A 24604-nucleotide genomic window follows, 5' to 3' on the forward strand; every position below is an offset into this window, starting at 1 on the left:
ATTGCCAGGGAAAGAATTTTCTCCCTGGTCAGATTGTCAAGGACATTGGGAGTTTTTCACCTTCCTCTGCAGCCTGGATGTGGGTCTGTGACAATCAAGGATCAGACACCCCAACAGGAGAACAGGTGGGTCTGAACCCCCAAAATAAGCATTTGAATCAACTGCCTGTAGACAATGTTATTATGTAGAAAAATATGTCAAGGAAGATCTTCTATGACAGCTTGTAATGGCCTGAACTTGATGGTCACTAGGAGATCTGTATACAGGTTATGCTTATGAATACAGGCATGTGAATACATATAGAAAATTGTAATTGAATCTATAGTTTAACTACAACATCACCTCAAGGCAGTGTTGTGAGGAAATCAGGCAGTAAGGGCACCTTCCAGGCAGGTGTTCACACAAAACCAACCCCAAGCAACTAGCATTGTGCAACCAGGAAGAGACAATGGTAGACCATTCAAGTTAATGGGAAAACACCGAAACAACTCAAAACTGGAAAGAAAACCCCAGTTTGGGAACCCCCTGCTCCGTGTAATCATGAATTACCATAGGCCATGTCTACACTAAAAAATTAGGTTGACCTAACTTACTTTGGCATGCAGCCAGCACAGTTATTAAATTGCTTGTGTGCGCGCATACTTGGCTAATTGCGCCGGCAGTTTGCATCCTCACCAGGAGCGCTTGTATTGATTGTACTGTCAGTGTGGGGCATGGTGGGACAGCTCCTGAAAGCCAGTAACAGTCAATGTAAACCATGCCGTGTCTATACTGACACTGTGTCAACCTAACTACATTGACATTGACTCTATGCCTCTCGGGGAGGTGGTCTTATTTAATCAGCGTAGAGAGGCACTTATGTTGGCAGGAATCGACTCTTCCACAGCAAGGCTGACACAAGACAGCTTACGTTGACCTAACCCTGGAGTGTAGACCAGGTCATAGCCTGAGAAAAAGGAAAAAACCTGCAAACCCTGTTAAAAGAGAAAGGGTTTGAAGTGAAAGCTATCCAGAAACAGAGTCAGCATCTAAGTGGGGTGCTGTCTATGAAGCACTGGATCCCCTCTAGGACAGAGGGCATGCTGGGAAACTATTCAGAGACAATAGACAACTTGCATTAAAGAAGGGAATTTAGCTATTGGAGAAGTGTTAAGCCTGAGAGGCATCTTTATGTTTTTTTTTCCTGTGTCACTTGTCTGCATTTGCTTTTCCTTACTAGTTCATCTTTGAATCCATGATTTTTTAATTAAATAAACGTTTTTTTTTGTTTATTTTTATCCCAAGCAGGTGTCTGTTGTGCAAACTATGTGGAGTGTGTGTGCCAAAGTGAACTCATAATTGGGTACAGGTTTCATGCCTTCCGTGGTGATGAACCAGAGGGGAAAAGTCAATGTGTCTGGTAGTTAAGAACTCGGCAAGATGGATTTGGGGAGACTCGGGACCAGAAGGGACTCTTGAGGTCACCTTGCAAGAAGAAACACTCTCAAAATATTAATTTGGCCAAGAGGAGGAGAATTAACTGACTGAAAGCAATAATAATGCCTCCACATATAAACTTGCATATGCTATTATTAAAACATGCTTATTTTTTCCTTGATTAACTTTAATATGATTGGTAGTGGGGGAAAATTGACATAACTTACATAGCTCTAAGGGCACAAATGGCAATATAGTTTCTTTCAGAGAGAATATATCTTGATCTACATTCTCTTTTCTATGGGTAACAATGATGCAAAGTTAAGTCATCATGGTGGTAAACGTTACACCCACTAATAAGTGTTTGCAAGATGGGGCTCTTATACCACTGCAGCAAATGAAATGTGCATCGACACAGTTCTAGCTTTCTTTCACAAACCCCAGAAGGGAAATGGCATAATGATGTACTTCAGGTATGTTCTAGAATTTCTAAATTCTTCCTTGAAGGCTTCCTGCCATGTGAAGTTTTTACAACCCAGATCCTTTGTAATTCTTTTAGATTGTAGATGAAGTATCATCCATGGACAAATTCTCTTTTGTGTGTGACTTTTGGATTAAAATCCAAAAATGATTATCACCTTTCACATACAGCCCTGTATATCAGGCATTCTCCCTAGTGATTTCCAATCTAACAAGACCTTATTTTCCCTTTAATATTTTGGGAAGTAATTAATCTGATCTTAAATGCCTTGCTCACTTGTACAAGTTCTATCTGGCTTCTATTCTCTGGGGTAATTAAATTCCCTTTTACCTTCAGGAAAATGTATCACAGATTTTGGGAGGTGACAGCATAGCAGAAGGCAAAGATTTATTTTTATTTGGGCTCTCTTTGTTATCAACCTCATGCATCACTAATCTCCCATGCCTGTCCCTTAATGGTATCACTGACTTTGTGCCAAGGTATTTCTGTTTCCTATGTATTAGAACCTTGGTGTTCCTTAGTGCCAATGTTACACTACATCCATCTATGGCAATTTCAAAATTGAAACATTAGCGATGATGTCATATAAACAGCCAGGTAAATATTTTTTAAAACCCTTACAGATACGTTTTTAGAAGAAAGAGAAGACTGATACACATGCATCTTGGGTTGACATTCTACCCCATCTGTAGGATGAATGCCACTTTTAAAACCACCTAGAAGGGAAGGAGACTAAGGAACCCCCCCCCCACCACCACCACCACTACTTGTTCTCCTCCTATAAATTATATCTTGCTGTTGATTCTCGTTGACACGATTTGCTCAGATTTATCTATCCATCATTTCAAGGCTATACTTTGCTCAGCTTGCGATCAGTTCACAGTCTCTGATCTCATACGCTTGATTGCACAATCTGCTTACTGGGCCACCACCTCTATGAACTGATGAACGAATGTTCACTGGAGAACATGGAAAGCCCACCTCACTATCTAAATGCTCACTTTCCTTTTTCTCCTTAATCACCACCTCAGGAACCGGTGCCTAAAACAACTTTCACCTCCCACTGTTGCTTGGAGCAACAGGAGAAGATTGTTAACTTCCCTTTCAAGAAAGAAAAGAAACACTACTGAAATGATTAGTCCAAACCAGGCACATCCTTGTTTAACTACAAGATCTTCACTTCTCCCCTTCCGTCACTGCTGAAGTCAACCCAATCTCATCTAAAATACACCCAGTTTTCACTAGATCCCTTGTCAACCTCAATTATCCACCGCTCCTGCTTTCTTACTCTTGTTCACTATGCACCTGACCTAACTCCCACTGAAGTCAGTGAAAAGTTTCCCGTTGACATTGGATCGGCTTCTATATCACCACTATCAACTACTCCATTTTCCACTGGATCTTTCCCTGGCACCTTAAAATTGCCACTTACATTTCAGAAAAATCCCTCATTTGCTAACTACCATCCTGTCTCCATTCTCATTTTTTCCCCCCAGCAAGATTAGCTCTTTTCTCACAACTCTCCCAGCATAACCTCCCTAGCCACTCTCAGCCCCTCTAATTGTGCCTGTCCTTCTCCAGGTGATTAACTAACTCAGGTCACAGATCCCTCTGCCTTCTCATAATATTTGACCTATGATCAGCTCTTGATATTATGATCACACTCCATCAGGCTTTCTGTCAGCTGTTGTTTTCTTTAGTACAACACAGCAAATACAATTTGGCAGATCCTCAGAGGGAGTAAATCAGTAGAGCTACACTGAAGTCAATGGAGCTATGGCTCTTTGTGTCATCTTAGAATCTCATCCAATCTCTCTCCTATACACCAATTTCAGGTATTAAAATAGTGATAAGAAGAAAATACTCAAGTATCCATATAAAATCTTTATGAAGCACAAAGAACAATCCCGACATAGGAATATGTGTATTTCCCACATTCTATCAACTTCCTCTTTCTAAAAATAAACCTAATATAGCTGTACAAATCAACACTTTTGAATCTTGGATTTTAAGACCCTGATCCAACAAAGAAAACCTTAAGGGTGGACCCATGATCCTATGCACAGGCCTACTGAAATTAATAACTAGATCCAATAAATCCACATTATTTCCATTTTACAATGACATTCTATGGGCAAAAAACTGCACTCCTTACAAAGGGCTTGGTCTTCCATGCTACTGAATATTTTTGCAAGAAGTGAAGAGCCAAAGCACTAACACCCAGCTGTGGCCACCCCACACAAGATCTGAAGGGGTTAAGGTGGCCAGGTAGGCCAATTAACTGCCCAGGCTGCACCTGCACCAGGCAGCAGAGATTAATTAGAGAGGAGGCTAAGCTGGACAGGAACAGGAGGTGCCCGCATAAAGCCCAGTATCTGAGAACAGCTGAGGGCTGAAGGGAAGTAGGTGAAGGGAGCTGTGTTTGGGACTATGGAGTGTCTGTAGTCACTCCCTGAGAAGAGGGAGTTTGGGCTGGCAAACTCAGAGAGGGGGGAAGCCAGGAAGGTAGGAAAAGCTCAGGGGAAAAGCAGTGAAGCACAGGATAGTGCAGACCTTGGCTGCTGATCAGAGGATACCTGTGCTGAAACCTGGAGTAGAGGGTGTGCCTGGGTTCCCTACTAGCCACTGGTGAAGTAGCACAGGCCAGGCAGAGGAGAGTGGACTGCCTGGGAAAGTTTCTTCCAAAAGATTTTGATACCCCAGAAGGGTAGGGCCATTGTGGAATGAGGGGGCCGTAGAGTGAGCGAGGATGATGGGGGGACTAGACCATCAGAGGACAGCGCAGCCCTTGGAAGAAGCTAATCCCCAGAGTGGGCAAGAGAAGGTGCCCATAGTGGTGAGAGGATCCCGTGACACCAGCACTCAGCATTTGCCCAACACTTATGCAGAGAGGTTTGTAGGTAGCATAGGGAAAGATGCTTGGTGCTCAGCAATGTGAACAAACCTGTTGACTTCACCAGCAAGCTTCTCAAAAGGCATAAAGAGCATTAGGTGTCCAATTCCCATTGCAACTCATTTGTGTCTTTGTGCCAATGAACTGAGCAGTGATGAATAGCAGCATTAGAAGTTGTAGGGTTTTTTTTTATTTTAAATGAGGGCTGATATTTTCATGTAGTCACATGACTCCAGCAGTTGCAGCTTTAAGAAAAACACCAAACATAACAGTTGGCAACTTTGCAATCTTAAGTGCTTAAATGCAATCCAGTAATTGCAAATCATGCACTGACCAGCCTGTTTTAACCTGCTTGGCTGGTTCACTCAAATGTGCTTAATGGCTGCACTTAGAAAAATCTGAGAATTGGGCAGTCAGCCATGAGAGCCAGCCGCTGGCACAGAAATGTGTCCAAGGGCTCTAAGAAAACATTATATTCACAGCAAGCAGCTCAATACTTCCCAAGATCGATGAGATACAGAGTCCTTGCCAGCCCACCAGCCTGCAATGCCCACCTTATTGGATTGTGAGCAGAAAAGCCACCATGGCTCAGCAGCCTGACTCATGAATGCTACAACACATTACTTATCCGCATTCACACAGGATCAAGCTGTCAGGCAAAGCTTATATTGAAGTCAATAGGTGTTTTGCCTGAGATCAGTGGGAGTTTTGCCTGTGTAGAGACTGCAGAACTTTGCCCTAGACAAATTTTAAATTTCTAAAGGCTGTCAAATATTTTCTACTTCTATTTTCAACTCCTGAATATTAACAGAACTCTCCATTAAACTGTCCAGCCATACTCAAAGGGCCAGATTGCATTTAGTCCTGTACAAGGGCATATGTGGGGGACAAAGAATACAAGGAGCCTTAACTCCTCAGAATCCTGACCTCCCCTGGCCCAGTGGTCCCCACACCATGCACCACTCTGCACCTGCAGGAGGGGGTCTGACTCCTGGTCAGAGTTAATACCTTCTTGGGCAATACATGAATGGATGCAGACGAAGGATATGTCTGTTTTTGTTTGTAATCTACACAGATTCTATTAACTTTGAGCAATGACAGAGAAAGACAGTACTATCTTTCAGAACTCCAGGTCAAACCTCCAGCTGGCAAGTTCTCCCATGTCTAAATGCTGCATTTAACCTACGTAGCCTAAGTCCATCCCAGCCCTAAAATCCTTTTATATGAAACAGCGTGTGGTAGGTCCCATGAGGTTCACAAGTGATTGGTCCTAGAACCCACCTGGGCAGCCCCATCCCAACCTCCTTCTTCCACGGTGGTTCTACAGAAAGCAAACACACACAAGGGTCTGTGGTCAAGCATAGCATGTTCATCTGGGCAAAAATCTATCTATACGGTCTCCATCACTGTAGTATCTGAGCACTCCACAATCCTCATAGTATTTATCCTCACAGCATTCCTGTGAGATATTAAGTGCTATTATCCCCTTTTTACAAATGGGGAACTGAGGCACAGTGAAACTAAGTGGCTTGCCCAAGGTCACAAAGGAAGTCTAAGAAGGAACAAGGAATTGAACCTGGGTTTCCCAATCCCCAAGCTAATATTCTAACCACTGGACCATCCTTCCATTCAGACCCAGCTGCAAATAAGAGAAGGATAAGTAGTGGTAATCTGGAAGGAAAGTGAACAGACTCAAGAGAAAAGCAAATGCTGATGTTCTCCTTATACCCCAAAAGGAGAGAACCGTTACATTACTACTACCCTACTACTTTACACTTTCAGTTCATAGGCCTTTAGCAAATATTCTCTTCTCTGCCAAAAATATTATATCAGACTGAACACTCCAAAGGTGATGTGCAGAAAGATCAAAAAAGGCATAAGATCGAATTCATTCTAAATCAATGGAGATGCACTAGGGATGAATTTGTTCCATGAGATTTTAATCTCGTTGGCCCCAGCTGCAGAACTCTCACTCACCTTGGTGAGCACTTACTCATGAGTCATTCTGGTGGCATCATTTACAGGCATGTACACATCTATTTGTATGAGTAACTGTTCACCAATGTGAGGAAGGATTCCACAACCAAGCCCTTATCAGCCCTCCACAAACAGCTGCTATACCACCTTAGTTTGATTTATTTCCAAGAATTACTAGCCCCAAAATGAATATACAGCAGTGACTGTGGCATTCATTCATCAATGCACAAACATGTGCTTAAGTTTCACTAGAGTAAACAGAACTATGCACGTGCTTAAAATTAAGCAGGTGCTTATGCACTTTGCTGAATAGGAATGGACTAAAAGCATGTTTTAAATGCTTTGTTGAAAGCCATTATTTCTTTAATCATCATCTTTTAGGGACAGTGACCTTTTACTGTCAGTGAATATGGGAATTTGGCTTATCCCTGGATAAGCAATGCGTGTACAGTTCCCACAGGTGCCAGTGCATTTCAGTCCTGCTTCACCTCAATTAGCATTTTGTTCGGGGGTATCTTTCTTCCACCTTGCAGGAAATAATAAAAATTTACTGATGCGTGAAATACAAGGACTGGACCACACAACTAAGGTTGATTTTATGTATTAAAAAAATAAGTGTCTAGCTTTAGAACGCAAAAACAAAAGGGAGGGGGAGGGAGAAGAGGAAACCCTCACTCAAAGTGATATCAAGAGTAACAAGCTAGGTCTACAGATCTGGCACCATGAGGCAGTCAGCATTCCTTTCAATATGACACACAATTAGATTCTAGCAGACGAAACAGAAAATAATGATTATGATTGCTGATGCTGCAGCCCATGGCAGACTCACATTAATTTAAGTAGCTGGGTGTATGCCAGCCTCATTGCACAAATGGCACTGCCTGTTCTGTAGGAATCTGAAGAGAAAGAGAGTACTAATAGCTTAACGGTGACCTGTCACACATGCCATCCAGGTGAATCCGACAAGTCTTTTGGCTGTAATGGACCAGATCACTATAGGCCAGTTTTAAGGAAGTTACGCATCTATTCATGAAAATAGACTTTTTTTCTTACACATATGAAATAAGTTTCTCTTGAGTAAAAAGTATAGTAAGCACTTTATTGGTTTACTTAACCCTTTCCCCACATGGTAAAAAATATCCAGCTTTCCATTATTGATTGTCAATTAACCAATCAGCTAATATGAAACACTATTTTTTAGCATGTAAACTCCATGTGGCTATTTCAAAAATTGTAAACGTTTCCTAAAAGAGAAGGTGCATTAATGAAGGCTGGCTTAGGATAAGTGAAAGTGACTAGTAGCGCTCTGCTTCTGGATTGAGTTTTCCATGGTTAAAGTATTTACTATTGAATGAAGTACAGTGTTTGTTACAGACATTGCTGTCGTAAAAGATCTACATCTTCTTGTTTCCTGAAGCTGAAAAATAAACTGTCTAAACATGAAATGATCACTACATTGTGATATAAAAAGGAATGGGAAGTTCTTGTGTGTATGTGAAAGCATGTTTCAAATAAATCAATATAACAGATACAAATACTGTCAGAGCAGCGTAAATGGGAATGAGTGTATTTGAGGATCAGGCCCCAGGATTCTAATCAGCCATCACGCAGCTGGAAGTTCTAAAATTGTAGCCAGAACTCTTGTCCATTTCTTCAGAGAAGCTAGCCTGACTAAAGGAAATAGAACATAATTGGGCTTAGTCTTCTAAATAATGGTTATCCCCTGTAACTAATCATGAAAGTTTTAAACCAATATCAGACTGCATGCTTACTCAAATACCAGAATGTGCTCTGTTACTGAAATATTATCTTATCCTACAGAAATCTGACAACAAAAATGAGTGGAAGACTGAGGATAACATGAACTGCAGTATACTTTTTATCTTCAAAACACAACATTTCTTCTGCTAGCCTAAAGATCAGTCTACGAAATAATAAAGAAAAAGAATACACAGCCTTCTTTGTACACTGAGATTCCCCTAGTGAAAGCAAATGAGAAGATCTTTGAAAAGCAGAATAAAGAATTCCATGTAGTTATCTAGCTGAGGTCATCTGGAAAGTTGAAGAAAAATGTTTAAGTTTAATGAAAGGGAATCATGTATGACTCAGATGAGACACTCACATTAGGATTAACAGAAACTTTCTCAGCCCGAAAGACATTTCAAGGCCCAACTGTGCTTCCACTGAAATCAAAGGTAAAATTCTCATTGACTTCAAGGTGCAGGATAAGACCCTAGATTATCTGATATTCACCTGCATTGTGTATTTCCCCCTCCCCAGCATTAAACGTCAAAATTATAGCATGCCGATTATTGTGCTAATGAATGCAATGCAATAGGACATAAAAATGCATGCTAAACTATAATAGTTCCTACAACAAATGCAATGTATGTGTCAAGTCATTTTTTCTGCAATAGTTAGAAAGCCTAAGTTTGCTCTCATTTACCCCCTTGGAAGTCAATGTTGATGTATGGATCTGATTTAGGGGAGATTTTGGTCTATGTACTGTAATTCTCCTAGCGACCAGATGCGCCTCTTATACAATACATAGAAATATACAAATTATCTTGATCACCGTATTTACCTCTAATGTATCAGAACAACAGGATGGAGGAGTGGAATGGGTCTCTAACACAGATAATTTGTTCTTCAAGTATCTGGGGTATGGGTCGGGGCTTTTAAAGCATACAATGCCCTATGGTGCTAGCATGGACTCATCATCAAATGGAAAGAAGTTCCATGGCTCATGCACACTGCACAAAATGCCTGTGAAAACACCATCATGGATCACCATCATGAAACCACACAACCTTGTCCTAATGTTCTGAGTTTATCCTTGTACGCCAAACAGAGCAGCAAATGTCTCCACAAATTCAAGTATGATTGAAGAAAGAACATTCTTGAGCCTGAGACAACATGGACCATACCAATGCCTCTAAGTATATATTAAAGAAATGTTTTAATCATATAGTATATTCTTATTTTTTTACATTTTCATTTGTGCTCACTGTCTTGCCTTAGCATCTGTTCAAAATTGAAAATGTTGCTGAATTTGATATCTTTACTATTGCGCTAAACTATAAACAGTTAGGTTTGCCATGCTGGCATGTCCATCTGGCACAAATTTTCCTGGTTTGGAATTGCATTCTTTATGCCTCCCCTTTCTTTAGTCTCTCAAGTATTTTCCCCCCTAAATCATATGGTAAGCCAAGTTCAGCACAGGAATTAACCTTCTAAAACTCTGCAACTCATTTCCTTCTCACTTGTCCTCAGTATGGTTTCCTTTTCTTCTAAGTCAAGGGGATCAATCTGAATTTTCCTAGATTAGTCTCAACCCTGTTTTGAGCACAGTTGCCATGATTCTTTATTGACAGTGGTGTTGGACTTCATACAAGCGTAGCCAGCTGCATCATTAGTCATTTCAATCATTTCTGGCCCAGTTTTCAACAATTTATCAGCAGGCTTGTCAGTTATGTGTTGCCATTATTTATTGTGTAATTCTAACACCCTAGCTCTGCCTCCCTAATCCTACCAGCCATACAAGATGGATCCACTATCAGCATATTTTTAGCCTTCACTCATGTAAATGTTGTACACTAAATAGCGTTTTTAATAATCTCACTACTCTTTCATTCTCCATCCATTTTCTATTCATTGTCATCATATCATGTTACTGTTTCCCCCTCCACCCCATCTTTCTTGGGTCTTTTCTCCTGATAGCTTGATATTTAGCACTAAAGAAAGTGCTTTTAGGAATTCTTAGCAAAAAAAGATATTTACACTCACAATCCCATTGTATGTGGGCACTTTCCTAAATACCCCACTTTGGACACTCCCTGTCTTTTTTGTTAAAAAGTCCTCAGTTGGTATGTAACTTCTGAAAATGTTGCTAGGAGTTCTAGCATGCAAATGTGCAACTGAAGTCCCACCACACATTGACCAAATATGTAAAGTACTCTAAATTCTCTATTTAGCAAATTCCAGAGAAAGTTTACAATTTTCTTAATTTCATTTTAAGTCAGTCGCTACTGAATCCCATAGTCATTATCTGTGATATATGCATGTACTATTGACTAAGTTCTTGTTGACTGCCAATTGACGCAAAAACATCAAATTATCAGATGTTTATTCATCAAATAATGAAAGCCAAAAAGTGAACTTCAAAACAATTAAGGAGTACTTACTGTGGCAGAGAGTTGTGGCCCATTCAATTGTGCATGCAGGATGGCTTCATTGATTGAATTCCTGATTCCCAGAAGTGCAAGTTCCAGATCATGTGACCCAGCCATTTCATTAGTCAGATATTCCAGTGTGGAGATATACTCCCTCCATTGAGTATCCAGCTCAGACACACTGGCCAAACAGCCTCGCATTACATTTAGACAATATCCCACACAAGGTCTGATTAGTGTCAGTCCTTGGCAATGTGGACAGTACTGCATCTTCACTAGTGCTTTGCTACATTCCTTTGTAAGAGCGGCATGTTCAGTTGTATTTATCACTTCAATGCCCATATTGAGGGCCTGATTTAGCATCCTACTTGCCCAAAGAGATTTTGACAGCTCTGTAACCACTTCTTTAGAATAACGTCCAAAGGGATTTATGTCTTGTCTTGTTAGTCGTAGACACTCGGTATATTCCTCTGATAAATCTATAATTCCAGGATTTATTAGCCGACTGTAAACCAAAGGAAAGAGACTGTCGAAGAACCGTAAAACTGCATTTTCCACTGTAGTCTCAGCACCCAAAATATACAGAGAGAGGTCTGTAAAAAGTTCTTTGACAGGCTCTGTAGCTTCTTTTGCCATGGTTCTGTAAGCTGACTCAAACAGGGAGGTTGTGTGATTCTCTGCAAAGCGAAGCAATGACTCAAAGGCCTCTGCAAAACATAGACATGTTAGAGGTTGATAGAAAAGTAGCTTATAACTTATTGATGCACAGGGACACTGATAATAAAATTATATGACTCTGGCAGATTGCCCCAACAAGATTACCAGATTCTGACTATTTAGTGCCTGATCCGCAGACAATTGAAGTCAATGGAAATATTCCCATTGATTTCAATGGGCTTTGGTTCAGGCCCATGGGCAATACTTGGCAGGGCAAACCCACACAGCATTAGTAGCTACCATTGTATGTGGGCAGGTCCATTTGGCACATTTCCAAAGCAATACTCTTTTGGACCAATAAATGACACATCTCCAGCTTACAATGAACAGTCTGACATTCTAGTAACAAGTACAAGTGAACCAAGAAATTAAGCATCAAATTCCTGAATCAGCAAAAACCCTTTCGATGCAACCTATGTCTTGCTGTTATGTGACAGTAAGGCAAGCTGGTAGGATTGCTTTATGATGAAATGCACTGCAATTGTAAGAACCCTGTTCTACAATAATTGTTTTACCATGCAGTATAAACAATTTTGTAATATTTGCATTTAATAAGAGGGAATATTCTTGTTCACTAATTCATAGTATCTTTGTTTTCACACTTCGCTCTCAGTCTTGTCATTCAGCAGTCTGTATCATTATCAGAATCAGTGACGAAGCTTTATAATAAGTCAAAAAAACCAAGTTGACAGTAAGAATCACTTAAATGATCAAATATTTCAGTCAATAGAGACTCCCATCTTAGACCACATCTTCACTTCTCAAATATTACCATATTGATATGACTTGACAATTAACTCAAGAACTCTATGCCATGTGACTAATACACTCCTTGATACATAACCATTGGCTAGTGCACGGATCAGCAACCTTTGGCACACGGCCCACCAGAGTAAGTACCCTGGCGGGCCGGGCCGGGCCAGGCCAGGCCGGTTTGTTTGCCACGTCCGCAGGTTCGGCCGATCACGGTTCCCACTGGCCGCGGTTCGCCACTCCAGGCCAATGGGGACTGCAGGAAGCGGGGCAGGCCGAGGGATGTACTGGCGGCCACTTCCTGCCAGCCCCATTGGCCTGGAGTGGTGAACCTCAGCCAGTGGGAGCCACGATTGGCTGAGCCTGTGGACGTGGCAGGTAAACAAACCAGCCCGGCCCGCCAGGGTGCTTACCCTGGCGAGCCGCGTGCCAAAGGTTGCCGATCCCTGGGCTAGTGTTTAAATTGCTTCCCACCTCACATAATCTAGCTGCTACCCCCACAGAACTATTGAAATCATGCATCGAAAAGACAGAAAAACAAGCCATTTACATCCCTCTAAAGACTATTCAGGTTTATAAAACATACACTTGTAATGATTTGGACTTTTGACATGGAAAGTGAATATGTACTAGAATGAAGATTAAATTAGAACATAAGAACAGCCATACTGGGTTAGACCAAAGGTCCATCTTGCCCAGTATCCTGTCTTCTGACAGTGGCCAATGCCAGGTGCCCCAGAGGGAATGATTAGAATGGGTAATCATTAAGCAGTCCATCCCCTGCTCCCATTCCCAGTTTCTGGCGAACAGAGGCTAGGGACACCATCCCTGCCCATCCTGGCTAACAGCCATTGATGGACTTATTCTCCATGAATTTATCTAGTTCTTTTTGGAACCCTGTTATAGTCTTGGCCTTCACAACATCCTCTGGCAAGGAGTTCCACAGGTTGACTGTGCATCGTGTGAAGAAATACTTCCTTTTGTTTGTTTTAAACCTGATGCCTATTAATTTCATTTGGTTACCCCTAGTTCTTGTGTTATGAGAAGGAGTAAATAAAATTTCCTTATTTACTTTCTCCACACTAGTCATGATTTTATAGTCCTCTATCATATCCCCTCTTATTCATCTCTTTTCCAAGCTGAAAAGTCCCAGTCTTATTAATCTCTCCTCATATGGAAGCTGTTCCATACTCCTAATCATTGTTGTTACCCTTTTCTGAACCTTTTCCAATTCCAATATATCTTTTTTGAGATGGAGCACCCACATCTGCACAAGTATTCAAGATGTGGGCATACCATGGATTTATATAGAGGCAATATGATATTTTCTGCCTTATTATCTATCCCTTTCTTAATTATTCCCAGCATTCTGTTCCCTTTTTTGACTGATGCTGCTCATTGAGTGGATGTTTTCAGAGAACTATCCACAATGACTCCAAGGGCTGGTCTACACTAGGGGGGCAGCTACGTGAACAACATAGCTGAAGTCGACGTACTTAGATCTACTTACCGCGGTGTCTTTACTATGGTGAGTTGACTGCTGCAGCTCCCTCGTTGACTCTGCCTGTGCCTCTCACTGAGCTGGAGTACAGGAGTCGACGGGAGAGTGCTCGGGGATCAATTTATCGCATCTAGACTAGATGCAATAAATCAATCCCCGCTGGATGGATCGCTGCCCACCAATCCAACTGGTAGTGAAGACATACCACTCAGAAAGAGATCATGGGGTAACAGCTAATTTAGACTCCATCATTTTATATATATAGTTGAGATTATGTTTTCTAATGTGCATTATTTTGCATTTATCAACATTGAATTTCATCTGCCATTTTGTTGCCCAATCACCAGGTTTTGCAAAATCCCTTTGTAGCTCTGCACAGTCTGCTTTGAACTTAACAATCTTGAGTAGTTTTGTATCATCTGCAAGTTTTGCCACCTCCCTCTTGACCCCTTTTTCCAGATCATTTATGAATATGCTGAAAAGTACTGGTCCAAGTACAGATCCCTGGAGGACACCACTATTTACCTCTCTCCACTCTGAAAACTGAATAAAGCTTGGCATATAAAAAACAACCTCGGATAAGCCTGGGCAGTAGCTCAAAGAGTGCTTGAGAGGTAAACGTTAAAGTTTCTATTTCACAATGACTAGGGTGCTGCTTCTTGCAGAACAACACTTCAGGGGAGGGTTAAAGAATAAAATCAAATCACAAACTGCTCTTAGGGTATGGTTACACTACCCACCGGATCGGTGGGCAGCGATCGATCCAGCAGGGATCGATTTATTGTTTCCAGTCTAGACATGATAAATTAACCCCCGAGCCCTCTCCTGTCGACTTCTGTACTCCACCGCCGCAAGAGGTGCAGGCGGAGTCGATGGGGGAGCGGCAGCAGTCAACTCACTGCGGTGAAGGCACCATGGTAACACAATCTAAGTACGTCGACTTCAGCTATGTTATTCACATAGCTGAAGTTGCATAACTTAGATCGCCCCTCCCCCCCACAATGTAGCTGCACCTACATTACGCCACAGCAGACGAGTAGTGGAGTAATGTAGGTGCAGCTACCACTCTGACAATTACTTTCTCAATATTAACCTCTGTTTGACTTGCCTTTTAGCTGATGCTTGCGAGGGGGATGGGGAAGGGTTTGGGGAGAAGTTTGCTGCACATCACAAACAAGGAAACAAAATTACATCCAATTAAAACAATCTATAGTTGATCTTTTCCCTACATCACTTTACACCAGGGCTGAGGCTCTCGCCTTAACAGGTTTATTGCCTCATCACAGCAGCGCCATGTAGTCTGGCAACATTTGGAACAAACTGCACTTTCTCTTATAGCGGGGCCCAGCAGAGGCGTAGCTGGGATGGCATAGGCCAGGATTAACATGCATTGGCAGAGCTATGTTGAAAAGCTTGCACAGTGCCTTTCCATATTATGGCTGCCTGTGCTACTACTCCATCAGTGATTTGATTTGGATGCTCATGACAGCAAAGGGTACTATTTAACTAGGCTGCTAACTCAAGGTGTCCCACAGTACATTGTGTAAATCAGTATTTTAGCCACTATTTTTTAAACCCGGAGAACAACTGCATCAGAATCACTCCAGCCATCTTCATGGTATTACAGCACTTAATACCATGGAAGATTTATTTATTTATTTATTTTTACATCCTAGAACTTAAGAATCCAGATAGAATTTGGTTTAAAAAGAAAAAGTTCGCTCTCAGGCAGAGCCCTGGTTTGCCAAGTTTCAGCCTGAAGCAGATTTTTACAGCTATGTTACAAAATTCTGCAAATGGGGTTTATAATGGAAATATTGACACAATCTTAACTCTAACATAGTTAACTACATAGCACTGTGCTAATAAAATATATTTTCTTTGCCAAGACACCCCTATTTAATGTTTTTTGTTTGCTTTATTTTATTTTAGAGGAAACCTGAACACTTTTTATTTGACTGAAACCATTCAAAACACATATGTTAATAAAAGAAAAAATGGAAAGCATTAAGGCCCCTTTTTATGTTCTCTTCTATTAATGATATTGATCCTTATATCTGCAGTATGGGGAAAAAAGATTGTTCTCCCATGTCATATCAGCACCTGTAGATTCCCACATTGTCACTTTACATATCTAACCCTTAATCGTGACTTACAACCATTCTCCAAACAGGACTGAATGATTTATGCTTAAGAGCCAATCTAAGGCATTTTTACAGTTGAATGAAATAGCACCTTTTTTCCTGCCCCCTCACCACTATACCATACCCTTGGCCTTTCCAGCATGAGGAACAAAGGACTGAAACCAAAAATCAAGCATCCAGCACGGACACTTCACAACACAAGTATTGACCCAGCAACCTCTTATGCAAGTGCTTAACTAAGCATGTAAGCAGGTTCATTCAAGTCAAAGGAACTGCTCATGGGCTTAAAATTAAGCACGTTTCTAAGACACTGAATGATCCAGGCCATACCCACTATGCTATCAGATCACAACAATGTTGTTTTAAAAATATCTAGGACTAAGTTGTAGTTTTTGTAGCTCAATCGGTTAAGCCTCTGTTAAAACAATAGTGTATGAAAAATGACAGCAGTAAGTAGAGGGAGATTTTCAAAGTCAGAAAGGGCAAAATGGCATCTAAATCCCATTAAAAGTCAATGGGATTTGAGCATGTAACTCCTCAAATCTCCCCCTGAAGCTGCACTTTAAGGGTAAGTTTATGATCAAGGTTAATAGTGGAATATGTGGACATTGTGCTATGACTATCAAGCTGCTTCTAATGTTCACACAGTCTCATTCTTCTGAAACTGATCTTATTTAACATTGAAATTACCATGTTGACTAGAGGCCGCATTGTACAAGGCGCTGTATAGACAGTAAATGACAATGCCTGCCCCAAAGGTCTCAACTAGTAAAATAGCTTTCACCAGCTTTATTGGGACATTAGGTTGTTAGCAGATGACAATACACTTTGTTTCTAATCATTTTATTGTGAAAATTCTGCACTCCATAAAAACAAAAATTAAAATGTAATAAAATAGAAATGTTTCTGACAATGCCACTTGTTTCCTAGTGTGATGGAAAGAAAGTCAATTGTGTAGCTAGTACCTCCTGGAAACTGAACTGAAATGTGCCAAGTTCACAGTATGAAAAGAATATTTTTGTTCACTTTAGATTTGCAGTGAAGAGCTGTAAGTATATTAAATGGAATTTGATTCAATCACCAAAAAAAAAAAAAAAATGAAAACTGTCACTTTTAGGCACTCAACAATCTTGAAGGAAGGAAATCTGCCTGCTTTTTTCCATTGTTATAAAACACTATGAAAGCACTAGATTGGCTGAATAGCCTTAGCCCTCTAATTAAGAATAACGGGGCCTCATGCAGTTGAATGAGTTCTGTAACAATGGACAGTTTCCACTTGGATTGTACAAAGGAAGCAAGCTGACCATCTTGTTTGAAAAGTTTTTAATTATATACTTTTAATTCACTTTGTGGAGTATGTTGTATGACGTTTAAAAATTACTACAAAGCTTTCCCCTTATCTGAAACAGCAGGTGCTCATTTGTGGAGTCTAATAGAAAGTGTTGGAGACATTTATAGATTTGCAAAAGATCATTCTAAGCCTGATCCAAAACTCATTCAAGTCAACAGAAAGACGGACACTGTCAGGCTTTGGATCCAGCCCTTTAACAGCAATGTCTATTTCAACACAATTTTACAAGTCGTTTCTATTATGACAAGAGACGAGCCTGAAGCAAACTCCTGGAATGGAATGCCCCTGAATTTGGGGGACATTCAAATTGACTCAAATTTCATATTTTGGGCCTCTCTCTCATTCTAAAATATGCAGGGGAAATTAGCTTTATTTTCAGGTTCATTACCTGCCCATTTCAATTTGAGCCCATGTGAAATGTGAAACTCGGGATGTTTTCAGCCAACTTTTGAATTTTAAAACTATATGAGCTCACTGGTGACTACTTAATAAAAGCCAAGCAATGACATCTTCCATGGGGAGAGTTTTGCTCAAGCTGTTTATCATACTCAGAGTGTACTTGACAGTGGGGTTGACGTTGTGTCTGTGATGGCCCAACACAGCTGATCAAACACAGCTCACCTCTGGAAACTTCCCATCTGAACTGCTGGTCTTTTAAAATTAGCTTCTGGAGATCAGCCAAGTCATTACAGATTCCAGACTGTCTCTGCTTGTGCACTGTAGGTATAGAAACTCAATGCTGAGCAGCTGATTATTTTGTATACTAGGGTTCTCTGCTGGTTCGCAGTGCTAATGCACAATAAGAAATAATGCTTGATGCATGGCACAAAAAAAGAACAAACTTTCACTCAAAGGGACAAGGTGGGTAAGGTAATATCTTTTATGGGGCCAACTTCAGTTGGTGAGAGAGACAAGCTTTCAAACCACACATTACCCTCACCCACCTTGTCTCTCTAATATCGTGGAACTGCATGGCTGCAACTACACTGCATACTAGGGTGACCAGATGTCCCGTTGTTAAAGGGACAGTCCCATATGTCTCACCTGCCTTCCCGCAGGTGTCCTGACTTTTTTTTAAAAACAGGCAAATTGTCACGTATTTGCTGTCTCTCCACCCCCAATCAGTTGTGGCAGTCCTGCTGCTGGCTAGATCCCTGCTCGCCAGCTGCCCACCCACCAGCGGTGAGTGGGGGGTCCAGTGGTCGACGATGGGGGTGAGTGTGCAAGACCGGTGGCAGGGTGAAGATGCAGCGCACAAGGCCAGCTGCTCCCCCTGCTGGTCCATTAGCTCAGACCCCTCTGCATATCAGCTCTCGGCCAGCAGGGCCCCAACCCCCATCCTGTTTCTGGCCGACGCCGGCTGCATGCAGGGAGCTGTGGTGGCTGGTGAGTGTGGGTAGGCGCCAGGCGGCAGCCAGTTATATATCAACTCTGCTGCCCACCCAGCCTTTTACGTGCTCCCCCTCTCGCTGTCATCTTCCTGCTTTGTCCCTTCACTACCTCCAGCCCTGCTGCTCCTACATATCCCCCCTGCCAGGGCGCGTCCCTCTCCCAGAGCTGTGCAGAGAACCAGCCCCTGGTCAGAGTGCTCAGCTCACCAACAACCTGGCTGGCAGGCTCCTTCCTTCCTCCTCTCCCTCTGGCTGGGCCGATGCCCTGGGAAAGCCCAAGACCCTCCCGCCCGGGGCGCTGGCCAGGAGGATTGAGCCCTGCATGTGCCAAAGCCCTGCACAGGGAAGCCTCTCTGCCCCTCAGCTAATCTCTGGAGTGGACGCAGGGAAGCTATTTCCAGCCTGTTCAGCCCCAAACCTGCAGGCTCCACGGCAGCCCCCTACTTAGTACCCTCTTCCCCTGCCTGCCCTGGGCTGTTCCATCTCCTAGGCACCCTCCCCTGCTGAACCACCTCTTGGCAGAGTTTGCTGAAGCCCCTGCAGTCAGGTTCCCCTCGCCCTTGTGCACAATGCACCCTTAGGGTTTAACTTCTTCCTGCCTGCGCCATAGTCGGTGGTCAGCAGCAGCCTGGAGGGGTTAGCTGCCTTTTGACACTGTGCGGGCTGGAAGGGATAAGCTGCTTCCAGTCACAGAGTGGGGGGAAAGAGATGAATTCTGCAAAGACACGGGCCAGGTCATCCCTTTCCCTCCTGTGGTTGGAATCAGCTCCCGTCCCTTCCCTTCCACACAGTGTTGAAAGGCTGCTGTTGGCCACATATCAGTGTGAACCCTGGCAGAAATCTGGGGAGGATGGCATGTGACTCTGCGTGCCCCCCCACTTGTGGCCTCAGCAGCACTCAGCACCAGGAGAGGCGGGTCCGTCACGGGGGGCCCATTAGCAATAAATACTGCATTCTAGAGTGATGCATTACTTCTGATATAAGGAAATTCACTATTTAAGACATGCAAAGGACCTCACATGGGTCCTCTGCACTGGGGTAGATTCCACACATCAAATACAGTAAGAGTAGGTCTGACTCTGATCTCAAGCCAGCTGTATGCTGGTGTAACTCCATTCACTCTAGTGGCGCTACTACTGATTTATTCCATGGCAAGATCAGAATCAGGTCCGCATATCTCGGGATCTCTGTTTAGTCTTCAAGTACAAAGGGAGCTGTAGGGATTCAGCTGTTTGTGCAGAACACACTTGCCAGTCCTGGAATCTGCACAGGGTGGCTGAGGCAGATTCAGGAAATGTGTACCAACCCACCCTTAACTGCAGAGCTAACACCTTCCAGAGAACACCTTAACCTTCTTCTGTGAGTTTCCTGTGGAAGGGGGCAATTGGGCGCTCAGTGACGATGTAAACAAAATATATCATTTACACAAATTGAGCCAGATCCCCATTTGGTATAAATCAGTATTGCACCACTAAAAACAATGGACCTATGGTGATTTACTCAGGCTGGGGATCTGACCCATTGTTGTGATTTCTCATGTTATTTTTAAATTGATATATCAGTGTTTCAGTGCATGCTGCTCTCCACAACACTAATTCATTATACGATGCATTAACTGAACAAATGTTTCATTTAAGCAAAGTTATTTAAAAAAAATCCTTTTAACAACCAAGCCATGATATTAACTCTAGTAAGCACATTTAGTAGCCATCAGAAACAAAAATACAAGCAACAACAGAATACAGAAATACTTATAAATGTAAAATGTACATACAGTGGAGCATAAGGAATCAAACGTGACAAATTCAAGTAGCACTGTTATTTGTTTAGCTCTAATATAGTCTCTTACAGTCACACTAATATTTGGCTTTTTAGCCTTTGACTCCTTGCACTGATTACAAAGCTGCAAGCTGATAGAAACCACAATATGTAGAATAGGTGCTTTTGAATTCTTTTAGGTCCTTCAAGCTTTCTCTGTGATCCTTACAAGGTTTGCTAAGTTACAGTACAACATCTAGACATCCTTCAGCAACAGGATTACAAGTCAAAATTTTGTTCTCAATTTTACACAGCGCTTTATACATGCAAGACAAATTCAGTTAGTGGAGTTACACCTACAACCCTCTGTTGTCTGGCAAAGAGAATTACTGATAAGAATAAAAGGATGAGCCAACCTCTTGAAGTTTGGATGTTCGATTTGGTTCACAGCAGTGTAGACAAAAATCTATGATTTTTTTGACATTTAAAAAAAAAATCTTGGGTTTTTAAAATCAGATTATTATATTTTGTTATTTATATTATAACATGCTTTTCTTTTAAAACAAACATCTTTAAAATTAAATCTGAATTTAATACAAAATATGCTAAGGCCTAAATTTATTATACTCTCTTAAAACATTCAAATAATAAATATTCTGAATTCATGAGTCTTTATCACAACTTTGAGTTAAAGGCTGCTTTTCTACAGAAAGGAAGAATCAGGGGACAAACATGTAACTTTTGTGGTCAAGCTTTATGAATATGGCACAACAGGTCACATACCGTATTAGGGACAGTTTTGTTTTATTAAAATAAATTTTATATGCTGTTATGTGCAAATTCCAGTTGCCATGCTAATGAAGCTTGACACAAATCATGAGCAAAAAGTTAAATATGTAGTAAATAAGCAATATATCATTCATCTTTTCCTAACATAATAAAATTGTACAATTAATAAGAATCTGAAAATATTAAGCTCCATAATTGCTTAAATAAATGTATATAGTTATAGTATATCCTCCTGGGTAGCAAAAAGATGTACCAAATCTAGTGTAAAAGCTCTATTTAGTTGTAAATCAATGATTTAATGGTTATATCAACCAATGAGAATGCATCTTCCTGTAGAAAATAACTGAAGTGCAAATGGAAAAGTTGATTAAAATCAATTATTTAAATTGAGGCTTTTCACTTGGCAATTTAAATCATGATTTAAATCTCCTTGATGTAAATCAGTCTACTTGGGTTCACGGGGGTGTCATCCAAATGAATATGGATAGCTATCGTTTGGAAATCTCAAGAGATCAGGCTCTCACTTGAGACTTCCAGAACTTCTGCTAACAGCAATAAATCTAAAAAAAAAATGGAATTTTAATTTCAGGTTTAGCCTGATTTTCTAACTTGAGTGAAGGATGAAAGCTCTTTATTCACGTTAAATCGTCATGTATGTTATTAGTTTTACACTGGCAGGACATATGGACCATGTGGATGTAGTTGCTCTTGATGAAGCTGACAGCAGAAACAATTAACATATGTAAAGAACAGGGTTATATCAGCAATCTTGTGGCAGCAAAATGCCCATAAGGCAGGAAATTCAAGTTGCAAGTGTGCTCCCAAAGCCCTCAGGCCAATAGGAACTGCGAACACTCAGCCCTCTCCCACTTCCCCCCCTCACCCTCACAAGAGGAAGGCCCTTACGTTGCTCTCTAGTGACCCCCTCTGGCATATACTGAATGGAGCTAAGAGACTCTAAGGGTATGTGTACACTGCAATTAAACACCTGTGGCCAGCCCAGGTCAGTTGACTTGGGCTCGCAGGGCTCAGGCTGCGGAGCTGTAAAATTGTGATCTTGGGTTAGAGCCAGTGCTCTGGGATCATGTGATGAGTGAGAGTCTCAGAGGCTGGGCTCCAGTACAAGCCCTAACATCTACATTGTGATTTTATAGCCACACAGCCCTAGCCCTGCAAATCCAAGTCAGCCAGCACACGCCAGCTGCGGCTGCTTAATTGCTGCGAAGACATACCCTGATGGGTGCTACATCCACACCTCTTTTGCTGCTGGGAAAGTGAACACAACTCAGGTCACTTAAGTGGGGAAAATGGGGACTCCAATGAGATAGGAGAGAAAAAATGTAGAGAAATCATATCCTCATTTTTCTTTATCTAAAACAAGTTTAGTTATCAGCCTGAATTTTCTAATAGCCATAAACTAGGGGCTGTAAGCCCAATGGCTAGATCTTCAGCTAGTGTAAATTAGCGTCGTTCTACTGAAACCACTGGAACTGTGTAGTTTACAGCACTGAGGATATGGCCTAATACTTCTAATAGTTTGAAAAAGCAATTTTTTTTTTTTTAAACAAGAGGTCAGCATTTCCCTTGGACAATGCATAGTTACAAGTCTCTTTTCAAAGGTCACAAGTTTGGAAACGGATATTCTGGTATATGACAATCTTCCCATATATCTCGATTTGCCATTCTTTTACACCAGTTTTACATCAGTGCAACTACACTGTAATGATTACAATGGAATTTCACCGCCATAGATCAAAGTGTGGCAGAGTGCAGAATCCAGCCCTCACGTATGTCCACACTGTAGTCTGAGCTCAGGATTAATAGAACTCAAGTTAGCAGACCTTGCGTGTGTTAACCCTGAGTGCCTACACTCATTTGTAACCCCAGGTTAGGAATTGTTGACCCCTCAGTCCCAACCTGGGACTCCAGTGTCTACACTGCATTATGCGGGCCTGAGTCTCACCATTCACATCCCAGACTTCCTAATGCCTTTTGTTAGTGGTGCAGTGTGGGAAAACTTGACTGTCCATGAAACCTGACTATCTAGAGGACAAAGACAATTGGCCTGTGGGATTGTAGAATAATTCTGGAGGAATCCCAGACCACGAGTCCAGTAGGACTGCATCTATGCTGCAAAGCAACAAGGCTAGAATCCTAGGTCCTAGATTGACTCAGGCTCAGATCCTCCACCCCCATGGGGTCCAGGGACGTTGGGTCTGAGCCCTGGGTTAGTGCAATTTATGTGTAGGTGGAAGGGGGGGTTAGGCTTGAGCCTGTGTTCGAACCATGGGCTTACAATGCAGTGCAGACATACCTTGAGAGTACAAGGAAAACAGGAGTTAATGGGCAGTTTATCCTGTTATTCATCTTTTAATTTACAGTCAGTTCAGCTATTTATCCAGGATACGGATGGTCTGATTCTTTTCACACACTTGATTAAATGAGGAGTAATTTTAATTAAGTCAATAGTTAAACTGGTATAAATTCATTTGAACGGAGATCAGAATCAGGCCAAATTTAATGATATACATGACTTTATTCTAGCTGTAAAATCAATTCATTTGAATACATTCTCTACAACTAGTTTATTTTTTATTCTTTTTATGTTTGTGGATGTTTGGTCTGGGCATTTAAAAGGACACTATTGCTTCCCTCAGGGATGGGCAACTGGTGACCGCATCTGACCCCCAGATCATTTTATTTGGCTCCATACAGTACCAACTTGCTCCTACCAAACAGGTCGTTACCATATTGGGAGTCTCTAGCTGCTTCAGAAGGAGCAAAGCTAAAGCCAAAATATATTAGCATCAGCTAGCAAAAGGGATTAAATGGAGGCAAAACACTTTGAAGTTATGCCAAGAGAGTGTCTTCTGAACTTTAATGGCAGCCATACCCTGCATAGACAGACAAAGCCAGGGTGTGACAGCTGCCCATAAATATATCTATTGCACAAAACAGCAGTCCAGTGCTCAATCACCAGGAGCTAATAAACCTATACAGGAGACCATCTTGTATGACTCAGTTACAGACAACCTGGGGGGGAAAAAAAACAAATCAGGAATCTGCTGTTGCATTTATAGGTAATACCATTAACTGCTCTATGATTCCATCTTTAGTCCCTGTGATGAAATGGCCGATATTGCTCTTCATAAGAGCACATCAGAATGTGGTAGCTCCTTTCAATAGACATCGGCCCTTGGATTCTTGAGTCTGGCCAACCTGTGCTCAGTACACCACCAAGGGATGGAAGTTTTACAGTGC

General features: G+C 41.6%; 1 protein-coding gene across 2 annotated transcripts in view; it reads right to left on the reverse strand.

Annotated features, from left to right (window-relative positions):
• The window catches only part of LOC128843392 (glypican-5-like), a 646741-nt gene that overhangs the window by 472262 nt on the left and 149875 nt on the right, over positions 1 to 24604 (reverse strand). For both annotated transcript variants that reach the window (XM_054040197.1, XM_054040198.1), the window contains exon 3: positions 10952 to 11646. In XM_054040197.1, coding sequence (XP_053896172.1) covers positions 10952 to 11646 — 695 coding nt within the window. The remainder of the gene's footprint in view (positions 1 to 10951; positions 11647 to 24604) is intronic.

This window comes from Malaclemys terrapin, chromosome 9, assembly GCF_027887155.1.
Source record: "Malaclemys terrapin pileata isolate rMalTer1 chromosome 9, rMalTer1.hap1, whole genome shotgun sequence".
NCBI classification, from domain to species: domain Eukaryota; kingdom Metazoa; phylum Chordata; order Testudines; family Emydidae; genus Malaclemys; species Malaclemys terrapin.